Consider the following 16,347-nt stretch of genomic DNA (forward strand, 5'->3'; position numbering starts at 1 on the left):
GCCTTGTGAGTACTAATGCGTAGGCAGCGTTTGTAACTGGTAAAGGGAATGCTAATTTTAACTATACCTCATATATATGTTGGGTAGTTTAATCTATAATGGTGCCTTAAGGTTTTATGTCTAAAATCTTAATGTGTAAAGTAACCATAAAGCTGTCAAATAAATGTAGTGGAGTAAAAAAAAAGTAAGACACAAACTGGATTTTGAAAAGTGTGTGTGAGGTGGGTCATGTCCCCTCTGTCCCCAGTGGAAATTACGCCCTAGAGTCCACCATTTCATACGAGGAAAATCTTTACGTTGACAAAGCTATAAGAGAGTATTTCTTGTTGTGTCCTCTCAAGTGTTGAAGTAATTTGTTGCAGTAGTAATATTACATAGCAAGAGATATTTAATTGAGTTCAAAAGGAAATGGAAGACAAAGAGAGACAGACAGTATGCATATGGGAGCGAGGGCAGAGATGGAGATGAGTGGGCTGGTGGAGGGCTGGTTCTCGTGCATTGCTCGCGTGTGAGTGGGCGCGTGGCTTCGGGTTCAGAGCATAGAGCTGTCGGCCCTCCTCCTTTCCCTCCTTACTCCTCCCCGTTCTCGCCCCGTGCTCTCACCCTGCTCCCGACAGAGACAGGCAAAAGGCGGAGGAGGAGCAACGGACCTCACAGTCAACAGACAGCAGTAACGTTAGGTTGGTAGGCTACACCGGCAGAAGCCCACGGCGGGAGGAAGACATCACCTCACGGTAAGATAACGGACATTCTCACCGCGAAGAAATGTCTCCGACTAGCTTGATTAACGGTTAGCGTTAACCGTTGGTTGACGTCGACGCTTTTTTGCTGTCTAGTGATGCTGTTTTAGTCAGCGCTGTCCCTTAATTGTTGCTTGTACTTTTGCGATATTATTCACACCACATCATGGGTTAGGGCGATAAAAGAACACACTGGGTTAAGAAATATTTATAATTTAGCCCAAACTCTACTGTGTTGACGGTTAAAGGGCTCTAACTAGCTAGCTATCAGTCGCATTTCCCCCCCGGGTCTGTAACGTTAGCGACACCGCTGAATGAATGATAACGTTAATTTAGGAGCCAGTAAATGTATTTTTTTTTTTTTTTACGGATTTTAACCAGAGATACCTCTCTCTTTATATGTCGTGTGGCTTGTGTGTGTTTTAGTGTACAAATGTGAGTTTTAAGGCGATTTAAGTTGCCTATGTGCCCCGTGTTTCTGTAAGACAAAAGTCCCTTTCTGTAATACTAAGTTCCTGCTGTGTATCCTTCGCCCACCGTCCTCTACGCTGATCCACATGCAGCTGACAGCACGGTCAAGTCCCGGAGCAGGAGGTCCACTCCCTCCCGGGTGTAAAAATAGCCCGGTGTGGCAGCTTAGCCTGGGTCACGGTAATGCGACACACAAACACACGCACACTCTATCAGACACGGTTCCCATCGGTTTCCTGCATTCACCCATCCAAGAGGGATAGTCCCATCCCGAGTAGATCGCACAAACCCGATCGTGCTCCGTTATCGGTTTGTCCCTTTATGTAGGTCAACAGGATGCCACAGAAGTTGTGCATGAAGATGACACCTGTTTGTTTGCCTTCTTACCGCATCCTCCGTTTAAACGTGTGACACAGTGAAGATGCTATCAGTTGTAGACTGAACTATAAAGAGTTGCGATTGCGAAACTTAATTTTGTGTGAAGTAGCCCTTTAACACCAGCACTTGCTACTGTACTGTGTTGAATATATGCACCCCCCCCCACCCCGCCTTCGGGTTTGAGTTCAGCTGCAGAGCGACACAGCTGTCGCACCCACAAGTCACTTTGGTAATAAAGCTGGTGGTTGCTCAAAGGACGGTGTAACCTACATTTCTTCTCATGTGTAGCCTACTTTCTGTTCTTTGCTTGTCTTAAAGTAGATAGTGAAATAATGCTTGCCCTGTTTTATATGACTTAAATAAGCAGCAGCAAGGACATAAAATAAAATATGCACAGAAAGGAAATAATTCAGCTACAAATGTAAAAGATGCAGGCACACAAGATGCAACAATATATAAAAAACATAAAAAATGTATAAGTGAAAACTCAAAATACCCTATATGCTGTAAGAGGGAAAGGAAAGCAGTCCAATTACAGACTCCGGGGCAAAGCCTGTACAGATTATGGATAAACAAAGCACTGAATGCTTTGCCTCAAAATTCTCAATTATTTGAAACCAAAGAGACCTGCTCTCTAGTTCTGAGTCTCTTGCTGAATCATTTCCTAATGAGCTCAGAGCTGAGGGAGAAAACATCACAAATCCCCTTTTACATTCAGCTGCAACCTTAGAAACAAAACACAATCAGCTTCTAGCACCACAGGCACTGATGATTTCTATTTTCTATTTCTATTCTGTTTTGTTTTCAGGAGATGGAAGGGTGCAAGTAAAAAAGAATCCAGACTAGCAAGTCCTTAGAGATGAGGAAACATGTACAGATAAATGTCTAGAAGTACAGAGGGCAGGATAATAAATCCAAGCATACAAGGTAAAATAGTAGACCTCACTGCCACTGATATTTATAGTCCTGGTATTTTGAAGATACATTTTTCAGTGGTCTTCTTAATTACAAACATAATTACACTGGGCTTAAGCACTTAATGTAACTTGGTAGAGCTGACAATTGCCATCTTAAGTAGCTTTTGGATATTTCCCCACTGGCCTGCCTGTGTGTCAGTGTAGATGAGCCAGGCAGCTTTTGGCTGGAGAAGAAAGGTGTCCTGGTGAGTAGGTGGTTCTGAGGCTGGAGGCTTCGGGAAGAGCAGCAGATGGATGATGATGTAGCGGGTACTGGCGCTCCCTGCCTCCCGCCGCCATCCGTCACGCGCTAATGATTGTGTCACACCTTCTCCCCAGGCGGCCGGCCACTTCTGCAGCGCTCAGCTCAAAAACTGGTAGCTCCACTCAAATCCCCTCTCCACGGCCGTCGGCTGAAAAGCCCGGAGGCAGACTGTACTGCAAGCCTCTCTATCACTAATTCTTCACTTCCCTCTTTCTCCATCGTCTTCCTTCACCCCTCTTTACCTTTAAAGCCCCTGCAGACTTTTTTCTCATCTCTCGATCTATAATCCCTCAACTCAGGGTGGTTTCATATCACATGACTATTTTTCTGGAAAACCTCCACCAATACGCCATATCAATAAAAACATGCTAACTATAGGGTTATGTTATCACACAGTAATATATAAAGTACAGTATGTTTTAAACCAATTCTAATTGTAAAGTACCACATTGAATTTGATGATGTTCTCATTATAAAATTTTAGACCAACATGTACAGATTTCAGGCGCCTCTCTACCATACTAAGAATATTTTTGCTGGGTGGGATCACTGCTGTCATGTATAGTGTTTCATTGAGGCGGCATTGGGAAATAAACACCACTTTGGTTGCACATAGACTGACAGAGGTCTTTTTTTTTTTTTTTAAGTGCTATAATCTCCAGTCGGGTGTTAAATAACCATGTTATGGGACTCTGCATCCTCTGAGCTCGTTATTGTGTCCCAGGTGTTACATGAATAAGTGTCCCCTTGAGGTCTGTGTTACAGCAGAATGTGTCCCCACTGAATGCAGTTGGCCCTTCAGGAAAAGATTGTGGAATGCCACTTCCTCTTGTGTGCGTCTATCTCTTTGGTCTCTGCAATATTCTCACCACTGGGATCAGAGACTCAGCTCGGCATTCTGGGAATATCAGTGCTGGCGGATCGGATGATACTCTCCACAGCTGCTGTTTCTAAGAAAAGCTTAAGGACGCACTCATGCAAACACACCAGACATGTGTTCAGCTACACAAATGTAAATACCAGGGTTCATACGTTTTGAAAAAACCTTGAAAAGTTATGGAATTTGAAAAATGCAAATTCCAGGCCTGGAAAGGTTTTGGAAACATAAAAAGACCCAGAAAGTTTTGGAAAAGTCATGGAATTGTTTTTAACACAGCATAATAATATGTGATTAATAAATACATTAATAAATGTATTTTCACGTGGTCTTAACCTCAGCGTTGTATTTGGGGAGCGATATTATGAATCCCACTATGAACCACATAAATTGTCATTCATTTTATAGTTAAACCTCTGAGGGTAAACAGCAATTAACTGTCAGCCAGGAAAGCATTTGGGAAGCCTAGAGAGGTTAACACACACACACAGAGGTTAAACAGACATCCCTGCACTTCAGTGAGGCTCTGAAACTGGTGTAACGGTATCACACACACACACACACACACACACACACACACAAGCACACACAAGCTTAGCTACTTGATGTCATTTCCAGCAGCTATGCTTTTATCCTCTGGCAACTGTGTGTGTGTGTAAGTGTGAGAGAGACAGTGTTTCTGTTGTACAGTGACCGCTAACACTGTATTTTCTCCTGTGTTTTTCCATCTCTTCAGGCCATTTTCCATTGACCAGTAAAGAGCCGGCAGAGAGAGGAAGAGTAGAGAAGTCGGGCACAGGCGGAGAGGATAATTGCATTTCTGGCTGTCCTGTGGGAACATGGGATATATGACCTCATCATTCACCTGTGAGGCTCTCCAGTAAACAACGCCAGATAGGTAGATACAGCATACACACACAGACTCATGCAAATGGAGGCAAAGATATCTTTAAACAGCAGTAACATACTGTACGTTATGTGTCATGAGTCCATATTTTGCATTGTTTAGAAGGATGACTGAAGCAGCTGTAGAAAGTACAGATGTCCTCCTAAAACCCTGTGATGTGACGTCATGTGAAGTCATCAGCTGCCCCTCCCCTCCGCCATGTCTGTCCTCCTGCAATCAGAAGGAGGGCGAAGAGTGTCACCATGACAGTAAGAAGCTGGTGCAGCAGGTGAGCTACACAAAATGTAGTGTACCACATTAATAATATACCACATTAAATTTATGCAACCCACACCCCCTCCCATTACCATTTCTCACTTTATGACAAATTGTGTCCTCACTTGCAGAAAAACTGTAACCAGGTGCAACCAAAGAAAAAAGTTAAGGTAAGCTAAAAATAATTCTGCTGCTCATTATTCTTTCTTACTTACTTATATATTATATTATACTCTATGAATTTGTTATAGTACTTGCTTGTGTGTGTATTTCAGCCCAGAGGAAAGTTAGTGCGGAGTATGGCTGTCTGTGAGGAGTCCTCACCATTTGAAGAAATCCAGGTAACACACACACACACACACACGTACCCAGATCATCATCCACCTTCTCGTCATTACCGTCATCACTCTTTTTTATTTTCTTCTCTCTCAGGCATCTCCAGATGCAAACATCTCATCTAGCTGCCATGATGAGAGAACGTCCTGTAAGGAGGATGAACAGGAGAACAGCACAGATCCAAAGAAACATTCACTGTCCAAAGGTGTGTGTGTGTGTGTGTGTGTGTGTGTGTGTGTGTGTGTGTGTGTGTGTGTGTGTGTGTGTGTGTGTGTGTGTGTGTGTGTGTGTGTGTGTGTGTGTGTGTGTGTGTGTGTGAGATATCTTATAAAAGAGAGACCAGAGAAAGCAAATAAAATGTAATAAGACAGGATTTGGTGCCGCTATTTAGATGTAGTTCTCCCGGGGTGTTTAATATTGCAGTGTAGTTTCTGTATTTTTTATTTTATTGTCTCGTAATACATCCTGCCTGCTTGTGACACTCTCAGAGTCCAGCATGGAGTACACCGACTCCACCGGCATAGACCTGCACCAGTTTATCATCGACACCCTCAACAGCAACCCCAGAGATCGTATGATGCTGCTTAAACTGGAGCAGGACATGATCGACTTCATCACCAGCAATAGGTGTGTGTGTGTGTTTGTGTGTGTGTGTGTGTACATAACCTTTAGTCCTCATTGAGCTATCTACTTGCTTAAACATGCTGACATAAAACTTGTATGCATGCTTAATCCTATTAAAGACTGAATACGGTTTTATGCTAATTTAATATATGTTTCCAGCTCATATATTATAATTCTGTCCATACAGCTTATTTAGTGTACTGATCAATATATTGAGCCAGTTATGTTAGTGTGGGTGTGTTTGAGCCACTGGGATAAAAAAATACAACCAGTCTCAATCTACCTACCTTCTACAATCTACCTACCTTCTGTCCTATCTCTTTCACCTTTCTTCCTCCCTCCCATTTTCTTTCGTCTCTCCCTCGTTATATACTCTCTATCCTCTATCCTTCCTTTTCACTTTTTTTAAATTGTTTTTACCCTGCCTCTCTCCCTTCTCACATCTCAGCCCCTACAAGAAGTTCCCTCACATGTCGTCGTACCACCGTATGCTGGTACATCGGGTGGCGGCCTACTTTGGCATGGAGCACAATGTAGACCAGACAGGCAAGTCTGTCATCATCAACAGGACCAGCAGCACACGCATGTAAGCACGCATAATGTGTCTCTGCATGTAAATCCTTGCCTTTTAGCGTTTGTTGTGAAGTAACAGCCGTTGTTACTTGTTTGTCTTCAAGACCGGAGCAGCGCTTTCTGGACGAGGTGCATAAGGACAAGACAGAAGAGATCCACCAGTGGAAAATTATTTTGAAGAGAGACAACAGCTCAGATGACCAGGTCTGTCTGTCCTCCTATCTCTATAGTTGCCTGTCTCCGTGGAATTTCCTCTATAATTGACATTGATCGTATCCTTTCAGCGTTTTGACCTGTTCTCGTTTCTCTTTCTACAGACCCGATTTCACCCTTTACGGGAGAAGCAAAGTAAGTCAATGGAGGAGAGAGAAGAGGAATACCAACGAGCACGAGACCGAATCTTTAACCAAGAGGTGAGTGAGAGTGAGATTGAGAGTGAGATTGAGAGTGAGAGAGAGAGAGAGAGAGAGAGAGAGAGAGAGAGAGAGAGAGAGAGAGAGAGAGAGAGAGAGAGCGATTTGACATATAGGAGACTCACTAATTTCTCCGCTGTACTTTTACAGACACTCTACACCCAGGAGCGCACCCATGCAGAAACCAGGTAACCTTGCCTGCAGTGTATTCTCTCCATGTGCCTTTTCAGCTTTTTATATTCAGATGAGGACATTAATATATGTCTTTGTGTGTGTGTGTGCTGTGTGCAGGGCTGTGGAGGAGTACAATCCATATGCTGAGACCCAGAGGAGAAGGCAGCTCTTCAGGTAGAGCTCTGTCTGCCCAGATGCATAGTCATTTATCACCTTAATCTGGTCAGCCTGGCTGCAACAGAGCGTTTCAGAATCTGCAGTGGACAAGACATAGATTTGGGGGTTGGTTGGGTCTGTTTCAGGGTTAAGGATTCTTGGAAATCTTCTACATTGTGAATGAAAATAACTGAAGAAAAGTATTTATAGATAATTTATCTCAGTGAATGTATTCATGGCCTTCATTATGTGTGTGATACGAGCAAGTGTGGAAGCCGTTTTTGTCCCCCATTCACATAAATTGCATGCCTCTCATGCAGTAATAAGGTTGTAGGATAATTCTGGATGTGCCTCACAGGGGGAGCCGTGACAGCTCAGGATCCAGCTGGACAGGCAGCAGCAGGCAGAGTAGCACTGAGACTGACTGTCGCTATAGCAACGACCCCCGACCTTGGAGCAGCACAGACTCTGATTCCTCCTACCAATGGACGGGTCCCGCCCAGAAACCCGGCCAAGCTGCTAACCACAGCTGGGACGCACATGGTTCAGGTGCGTTTTTTGAACCGTGCATCAAGAATAACACTTAGAGAAGTTTTATCACTTCTTTGTCACACCTAAAGGTGTAAATTAAGTCATCGTGGGTGAGACACTTCACTCCTCTCTACCTGTGTGTGCAAGCAAACTTATTAGCAGATATCATCACCGCACCTCACTTGGGAAAATCACTGTTTATAAATGATGTCTATTCTTTATTCAGCAGCATCTAATTAACAAAAAGCGGTGGAAGTTCTGTGCATCTTAATCCACGAAACCTTCACACCATAGCTGTAAATTTTCACACAACACCTTCAGTCTTCTTCACATATTCAAGAAAAATACATTGCTAAGGGTTGCACTCAGTATATTTGTAGCACAGGCAGGGCTTGAGTGTTAAGTTTCTTATCAAATTAAGATGTTGAAACGTGAATTTGCTACTTTCCGTTTATTTTCTCATGTCTACTTTCTCTTCCACTTTTCACTCTCTCTGTCTCAGGCTCGATCGCTCTTTTCCGACTGCAAACCACTTGCCCCTCGTCTCCTCCCATTGTAGATGAGCAGCCTTCTAACTGTGCCTACATAATGGAGAACGGGATTCCGCCGGGAAGCATATTAGTGAACCCACATACTGGTAAATAACACTCCAGTAACACCAGTAGCCAGTAGGATCACATACACGACACATACACATTTATCTTACTCAACTCTTTGACCTCTTTAGGGCAGCCTTTCCTGAACCCCGATGGAACCCCTGCTGTGTACAACCCTCCGGACAGTCTGCAGCCAATAAGGAGCCAGACTCAGCTGCAAAGCCCTCCCTCTCAGCACCAACAGCAGCAGGTAGCGTACACACACACACACCCACACACACACACACAGCAGGAAGTGTTTGACATGTTCAGACTGACATGCATACATGTTGCTTCTTATGTCTTTATCTCTATCCCCATATGTGTGTCTCTCTCAGGTGGTTCAGTACTCATCTGTGTCTTACACAGCTCCACAGATGTTGCCTGTCACTCCCTCACAGCCATACACCACAGTATGTATTGTTGTACAGTCTGACAACTGCTGCACACAAGCGTGTTTACATTATGCCTGTATGTTTATGGGCGTCCATGGGCGCGTTGACCTCCTCTCTCCTAACCAACAGATTGAAGATCTTTCCTCGCAGTTCGCTCATGTGAGCTGTCAGTTGGCGGGTGAAGCCCCGCCCCTCTACCCTCCCAGTCAGGGTTACATCTATGCAGCTCCTCCCCCTCCTCCTCCCCCTCCCAACCCCCCCAGCTACTGCCAGCCTTCACCTCAGGTATGGATACACATGCACTTTGTATTTTTCATGTCCCTTTTTTTGTGATTTAACAGCTTTTTTTATTTTTCATTTTTTAACAAAATACAAAACATACAACAAACAACATGAATACCCAAATAATAATCAAGAAAAGATGACACCGTTAAACTAGTCTGGCCCCAGCTTCTTATGTGCTTACCCATCCTGTTTAGGATTGACCAAAGGTGTCAAAAGTATTCACATTCATTACTCAGGTAGAAGTATAGATACTAGGTTTTAAAAATACTTCTGTAGAGGTTGAAGTATCAACTCAAGCTTTTTACTCAAGTAAAAGTGTAAAAGTACTGGTTTCAAAACTACTTAAAGTATAAAAGTAAAAGTAATGTAAGAGGAAAAAAATAATATTAATATGCTTTTTCAAATTAGACGGCGAGTTTTGGAAACAATTTGCTCGTGGTACTTGGGTGTATACAGAGCTTGCAGCGCATTTGAAAGGAGTTGTTTTTGCATTTCGAAAAATTCTTCCAGGTACGGCCAGAGATGTAGAAGGGTTGGCTGGTCTTCCTGGCTACCAACCTCCTCGCTTGTGCTTGGTTGGGACATTTTGCTCGAGTCCTCTTGAGTCTCTGCCAGGGATATCTTCGTACTAGCCTACATACGTCTGCTATTTCCTTGCTGCAGTGTGACGTGATTTGTGTCATGTGCAGGTGCGATGGATTGCGTCGGAATGGTATATGTTTATACTTCTCATCCAAACACAATCAAATTCACTCTATCCGGATGGCGCGATTTATGGTATTTGTTTTTTTTGGTGTTTTTTTTTTAACGATGACAAGCCGGAATGAAAACTGAAATAGGAGTAAAGAGGCTATTTTTAAAATGTAAGGAGTAGAAAGTACAGGTCTGGTGTAAAATAATTACTCCAGTAGTATAGTATAGATACCCAAAGTGTATACTTAAGTTAACTTAACACCTCTGGAATTGACCCATCTCCCAGAACAAATTATTTTGGGCTGAATGGAACCTGGGTCCCTGCAATCCGACATAGGTTATCCTGTATCCTGGTCCAAAATTCCTGGACCTTATCACAAGACCATAGGACATGAAGTAATTGGCCGTCCGCTGTCTTACATTTCCAAGAGTTTGGTGTTTTTCAGACCAATTCTAAACAATCTGGAGGGAGTCCAAAAGAAGCAATGCATAATCTTGAACTGAATAAGGCGCACCCTCACATCACAGATTCTGTCCCATTCCTCATCATCCAGCGTAATACTCCGATTCTTTTCCCATGTCTTTTTGAGGGCTGTCCAGGCTCCATCCCCCAAGTTCTGCATTTAAGCATAGAATAATACCCAGAAGCCTCATGACCTTTTCCATATTTCAACACCTTATCTAAACATTTTGGTGTGTTCGGGGCTGAACAACTGGATCCAAAAATCCCCACTAACAGATGGCGAAGTTGCAAATATCAAAAAAAAAAAAATTGAGACCTAGGGATTCCAAATTGCATTGTCATGTCACTTTTTTGATTACTGCAAGTACATGAAACAATCATTTTATTTGTATGTAAGATGTATTAAATATTGCTGTTTTAAGAAAACAATATGTATAAATTCTGCATTGATAAGCTTAAATTCATTCATTTAGTGACTTTCAAATTGATTTTGCCATTTCAAAGAAGAGTTTAAGGTAAATAATAATAAGTATAAAGCTAGTATTTTTCATATTATTTTCCAATAGTTGCCTGTGTATTACTACAGCCAGTACCCTACCTCAGCTCAGCACCCATGCAGGCCTCTCTCACCTAGCCAGCACATCCACAGCCAAGCAGCGCAACCAACAGGTACGTGTGTGTGTGTGTGTGTGTGTGTGTGTGTGTGTGTGTGTGTGTGTGTGTGTGTGTGTGTGTGTGTGTGTGTGTGTGTGTGTGTGTGTGTGTGTGTGATGCAGGCCGTGGCAGTAGAGGAGGGGGCCGTTACACTGTCAGAGATGTAGTCTGAGGGTCTCACAGTGAACCGGTCTCTTTTCCTGCTGCTTCTATTCAACGCAACGACAAAGGCCGATGAGACACACATTCCAACACTGTCATGTATTAGAATTTAAAGCATCTTGTTGAGCAGATGTATTAAAAACAGCTGCCATCTGTCCATAAACACCTTTTAGGCATCAGTGGCCGTTAACAAAATAAACTGAAATTAATTCTATAAGATTTATTATAGAAGAATCAAAGCGGCAACATCAGAACAGAAATGACTCCATCAGCAGGACTGCATGAATGATGGAAAAAAATCTGTACGTATTTCCCAAAGCAAGCAGTGTTTTTTGTTGCCATTATTATTTAATATTGCCAACAAAGATTCAAATGTAAAAACTGAATTAATAAATTAAAAAGGAACTAACCAAATCCACCACTAACACTATAAATTATACATGATTTTTGTCAGTCTAAATAATAATAAAAAATAGTACCCAAGTTCTTACACAGCCAGAAAATAATGAATTCATTTGGAAGACAAGTTTTTGCTGTAATCTATTACCAATAAACAATTTCGGGAATATTTGCCATCTCTTTGTTTTTTAATGGTTTGTTAATTATCTTTCCTTTTTTTTCTTATTTGTTCTTAAATAACTGCAAAACTCACTTCTAAATTAACCTTTTGCTAAACAAATTGCATTGATGAAATATGTTGAAAATAATCTCTTGTAAAACTGTGTGTTTGTAGCAGGTTACGCTCCTGCTGTGGGTGTGCAGCAGTCCTCACACACCCAGGGCCAGGCTGTGCTGGGGACCTACTCACCAATGGCCCCTCATCAGCGTAGCATAGTTCAGGTAAACACAAAGCACCCGAAGGTCTCGTTCTGCGACAGCCTCCAACAACTCAGCCCCCAAAAGAGGCGTTCAGCATTTCAGAAAGTGCTTGTGTTTGCAAGTTCTTCACTCCAACTTTACTTTCTTTTTTCTGCAGGGAGGTGTTTCAGTCTCCTATCCCCAAAGTAAAGTTGTGACAGGAGTTGGTGGGGAGGCGGGCTACTGCTGCGTGGTGCCCCCACCCTCCCACCACGGCAGCTGCCATCCTCCCAGCTGCACCAACCTCAGTGCCCCGGCCTGGAGCGCACAGTACTGATGATGTCTCGACGGATGGAGCGCTGATACTTGAGTTCTTGCGTGAACCTACATGTGTACACACACATTCTTAACACACACTCCCTCACCTACACCTACCTTCCTCCTGACGATGCCCACAGGGTACTCCGTTCACACTCATAACAAGCATGTGCACACTCTCACACACACACACAACATACACCCACTCACATACAGAAATGTACCACTGTACCAAAGCTTAATAGTATATATCAGAGCTGCTGTATTGAATGCATAATTTATATACACAAATGGAGTTTTATATTGATATTAAATTATATATTGTGTTCCAAGGAAATGCACTGTGTGAATAGAATAAAGTGCTGTGGCTGGATTGATGATGTCACATTTCTATATCATCCTGGCTCTTTGTTTCCTGCAATGTTAATGATGATGATGCTATGATGATGCTAATGTAAGTGGATGCAGGTGTGGCGAGATACATACGCCAGGAAATAAAGTGCATTATATGAGGACATACAGTACTTTCTGTTCACAACAGTATCACATGATAATCAAATTGATGTGTGCACTTAAGGTGCGGAGATATGTGTTGTTAACCTACCACTGAGTTCATAAAACGGAGATGAACGTCATTGCCTTAGCAAGTGAAAGAGTTTGCATTAACATGGTTGATCATTCTTCTATAAATTACTGTACAAGTCTCAAGGAGTAGATGAAGAACAAATCCAAAAGTTCGTAGCAAATTGGATATCCCAGTCTTATGTGACAATGACAGAGAAGAACTCGAAAGAAATTTCGAAAGAAGAGATTCATCTTGCAGTTAACAAACTGGCTGGAGGTAAAACACCGGGTTTGGACGGTTTCTCTATGGATTTCTACAAAACCTTCCTTCCAAAATAGGCTGATCCGATGCTTTCAATGTATACAGAGGCAATTACCAGATACTTTAAATCAGGCCTTAATTACAGTTTTGCTGAAACCTGGCAAAGATCCGAATCTACCTTCCTCATACCGACCAATCTCACTGCTCAATTCGGATTATAAAATTCTCACTAAAATGATCGCTCTACGTTTAGAACAGGTTTTGCCTAACTTAATTCACATGGATCAAACTGGATTTATAAAAAATAGATCCTCCTTTGATAACATACGAAGGTTTATGAATATTATTTATTCGGCGAAACAAATTGACTCTGCGTTGATTGCTCTCTCTTTAGACGTAGAGAAAGCTTTCGACCGAGTAGAATGGCCTTATTTAATAGCTATATTGCAAAAAATGAATTTCGGTCCTAAATTTATTGATATGATTGGTATGTTGTATAGATCTCCTTCTGCAGCCGTCTGTACTAACTCTGATTTATCTCCGCACTTTAATTTGTCAAGGGGAACTAGACAGGGATGTCCTTTGTCTCCACTACTTTTTGCACTGGTGGTGGAGCCTCTGGCCATTGCAATATGGGCACACGAATCAATCTCTGGGATAGAGATAGGAGGTTGCGTACACAAAATATCATTGTACGCAGATGATGTAATATTATATCTGACTAACCTGGAATCATCACTACCTACCTTATCTCGATTATTAGAAAACTTTAGAAAAATATTTCCTTTTTCATGGAACCCAGATAAAATAGTTTACTTAGGACTAGATATTCCTTCGAAGTTGGAAGAAGCATATTCTTTGAATTACTCCCCATTACTTAAAAAGATAACTAGAGACCTGGAAAGATGGAACTCACTACCACTATCGTTAATTGGCAGAATAAATTGCATAAAAATGAACGTTCTTCCTAAATTTTTATATTTATTTCAAACTCTTCCGGTCTCTATCCCACTAAAGTTTTTTAATACTCTTAATAGCTCGATTAGGAAATTTATTTGGAATAATAAAACTCTGAGGGTCAAACTTAAGACATTACATATGTCATTTAAAAAAGGTGGTTTACAACTCCCAGATTTCTTGCTTTATTTTTGGGCAGCACAAATGAGAGCGGTATGGCTTTGGCAGATGAATAGTACATCTCCGCCTGCATGGTTGCAAATTGAAAATTATCATGCAGGAGAAATACCTCTAGACAAGGCTTTATTCATTCCCCTGAACTGTGTTAAGAAGGAGGTCGATAACCCATTTATTAGACACACTTGTAGATTGGGGTTTGAGATAAAAAAAAATTGGCTTTTACCAGTCTACAACAATACTCCATTTCACTGCAACCCAGCTTTTCCAGAGATTCTAAGAGATGGGGTAACACAATATTGGTACAAAAAGTGCATTCACGTGTTTGGAGATCTATATGAGGAGGACACACTTATGACATTTAAACAACTGAGAGTAAAGTTCTCTCTTCCTGTAAAACATTCTTTTAAATACTTCCAGGTGAGACATTACATAACCACATTACAAGGAGGTCATCTGAGGCCCCTGTCCTCACTCGTATTGGAAAATATTTTAAGAGAGAAAAAAATGTTGTGTCTTATGTGTATACTAAGTTAAGTGACTTATATGGGGAAGATGTATCATCTTCTAGACTTAAATGGGAAAAAGATCTAGAATGTACTTTTGATCAAGATACCTGGGAATGTCTCTGTAAAAATGCTTTAACATTTTCATATAATAGTAGACATAGATTAATACAATTTAATATTATACATAGGGTATATTATACACCGGAAAGATTACACAAGATAAGCGAGTCATATTCAGATTGTTGTCCTAGATGTAAAACAGAGGTGGGTACTGTATTGCATATGTTTTGGACTTTTTAAATTAAAAAAAAAATAATTAAAAAATTATTGGAGAAATATAATACAAACTATTGATAAGATTATTAAGGTATATATGACCCGAGATTCATATTACTGGGGGATGAATCGACCCTCCAACTTGATCAAAGGAAGAATTTACGTTTTGTTAAAATGGCTCTTATAGCAGCGAAGAAATGTATAGCTACACACTGGAAATCAGAAGAACCACCCAGTCATATTGTATGGCTTAGAGAACTTTTGTCCTATGTGCGGGTTGAAAAGATAATGTTTAATATAAAAAAAAAAAATCGTTGATGTTCCAAAAGATATGGGGCGGTTTTATCGAATATGTTAATAATTTGAATGTCACATTAATTGAAAATGCTGATCTGTTAATGTGACCCTTCTCTACTTTAATTTATGGAAACTTCTCTCTTACATACCAGCTGAGTGCCTTGTAACACTGTACATTTGAGTGTTCTGTCTATTAGGGGGTGAGACAGGGGTGGGAGGGTGTTCAGAAAAGGTTGTTTACCTGTATACTGAATTGAATCTGTGAACTGTTCATGTGAAAATTAACACTTGAAAACAAGTAAATCTGGAAAATGGTTGCAAATTATATAAAAAAGAGACAATTGACAGTTACCATATTCCATCAAACCACTGAAGGATTCTCACTGAGACTTTAGCGCCCCCTCCTGCTCAAAGACTCAACACACTGTCCTCACATGTAAAGCAGTGCAGGTCTTTCTTTTCTTTTCTTTTTTACCTCTTCAGTTGCTCTTCAGACTGTACCGTTCAAAGGGGAAGCAACTAACAATCGTTTCCATTACTGATGAATCTGCAGTATTTTTCATAATTAACTGATTAATCATCCAGCAAATTTTAACATTTGAGAAGCTGGAATCAAATTTGGGGATTTTTACAAAATTGCCTAAACAATTAACTGATTATCAAAATGTATGCTAATTAATTTCACGTTGATTGACTAATAATCATTGTGACGCTATTTCTACCCATGGGAGAATGATGTAGACATTTTAACATAGCAGGAAAAGCACCAGTGTTACTAAAAACATTAATGATGGCTCTGTTCTGTTCAAGTGTCCCAGTAAGCCATGCCAGTAAGTGAGAGACAGTGAGCCAGCATGCACATTACCTGAAGCAGCTAAATGGAATCCAGCCATCATTCATTTATTTACACCTGTGCTTTTTCTTCTGCAACGTGAAAATATACAACTCAATATCTAATTAAATTGGTCTTTACAGACATACAGAACCACCGCATAAAAATTCTCTCTTTTAAGCCTTCAGGCATCTGCTATTTGACACTACTTCAAAACACCTTTCACTTTCATGCAAGCAATAATAAGCCAATGTGCGTTAGTGTTCAGATGCTGGATGATTCATTTTTGACTGAATGTGATTTATATTCTCCCTAGCAAATTCAATGAAACATATCCATCATCCGCACAAGGCTTTAAAATAAAATTTAGATTTCATAACTGAATGCAATATTTATACAGACCAACGGTTTCAG

The 16,347-nt window shown here is 41.1% G+C and overlaps 1 protein-coding gene across 3 annotated transcripts; it reads left to right on the forward strand.

Annotated features, from left to right (window-relative positions):
• The first annotated feature begins 586 nt into the window (after positions 1-586).
• Positions 587-12,574, forward strand: arpp21 (cAMP-regulated phosphoprotein, 21). Of its 3 annotated transcripts, XM_028597698.1 has the most exons (21): positions 587-734; positions 2,398-2,516; positions 4,424-4,585; positions 4,697-4,862; positions 4,981-5,019; positions 5,125-5,190; positions 5,282-5,390; positions 5,674-5,812; positions 6,258-6,395; positions 6,487-6,586; positions 6,700-6,795; positions 6,946-6,983; positions 7,087-7,143; positions 7,484-7,674; positions 8,159-8,293; positions 8,384-8,502; positions 8,630-8,704; positions 8,816-8,971; positions 10,694-10,796; positions 11,677-11,783; positions 11,920-12,574. In XM_028597698.1, the coding sequence occupies exons 4-21, from the start codon at positions 4,701-4,703 to the stop codon at positions 12,076-12,078; spliced, it is 1,989 nt and encodes a 662-aa protein (XP_028453499.1). In that variant the 5' UTR covers positions 587-734; positions 2,398-2,516; positions 4,424-4,585; positions 4,697-4,700; the 3' UTR covers positions 12,079-12,574. The 3 variants fall into 3 exon arrangements, with proteins under 3 accessions (XP_028453499.1, XP_028453498.1, XP_028453500.1); XM_028597697.1 differs by lacking the exon at positions 2,398-2,516; XM_028597699.1 differs by lacking the exon at positions 2,398-2,516 and having other exon boundaries at positions 11,680-11,783.
• Positions 12,575-16,347: the final 3,773 nt, after the last annotated feature.

The sequence above is a fragment of the Perca flavescens genome, chromosome 14 (assembly GCF_004354835.1).
Source record: "Perca flavescens isolate YP-PL-M2 chromosome 14, PFLA_1.0, whole genome shotgun sequence".
NCBI classification, from domain to species: domain Eukaryota; kingdom Metazoa; phylum Chordata; class Actinopteri; order Perciformes; family Percidae; genus Perca; species Perca flavescens.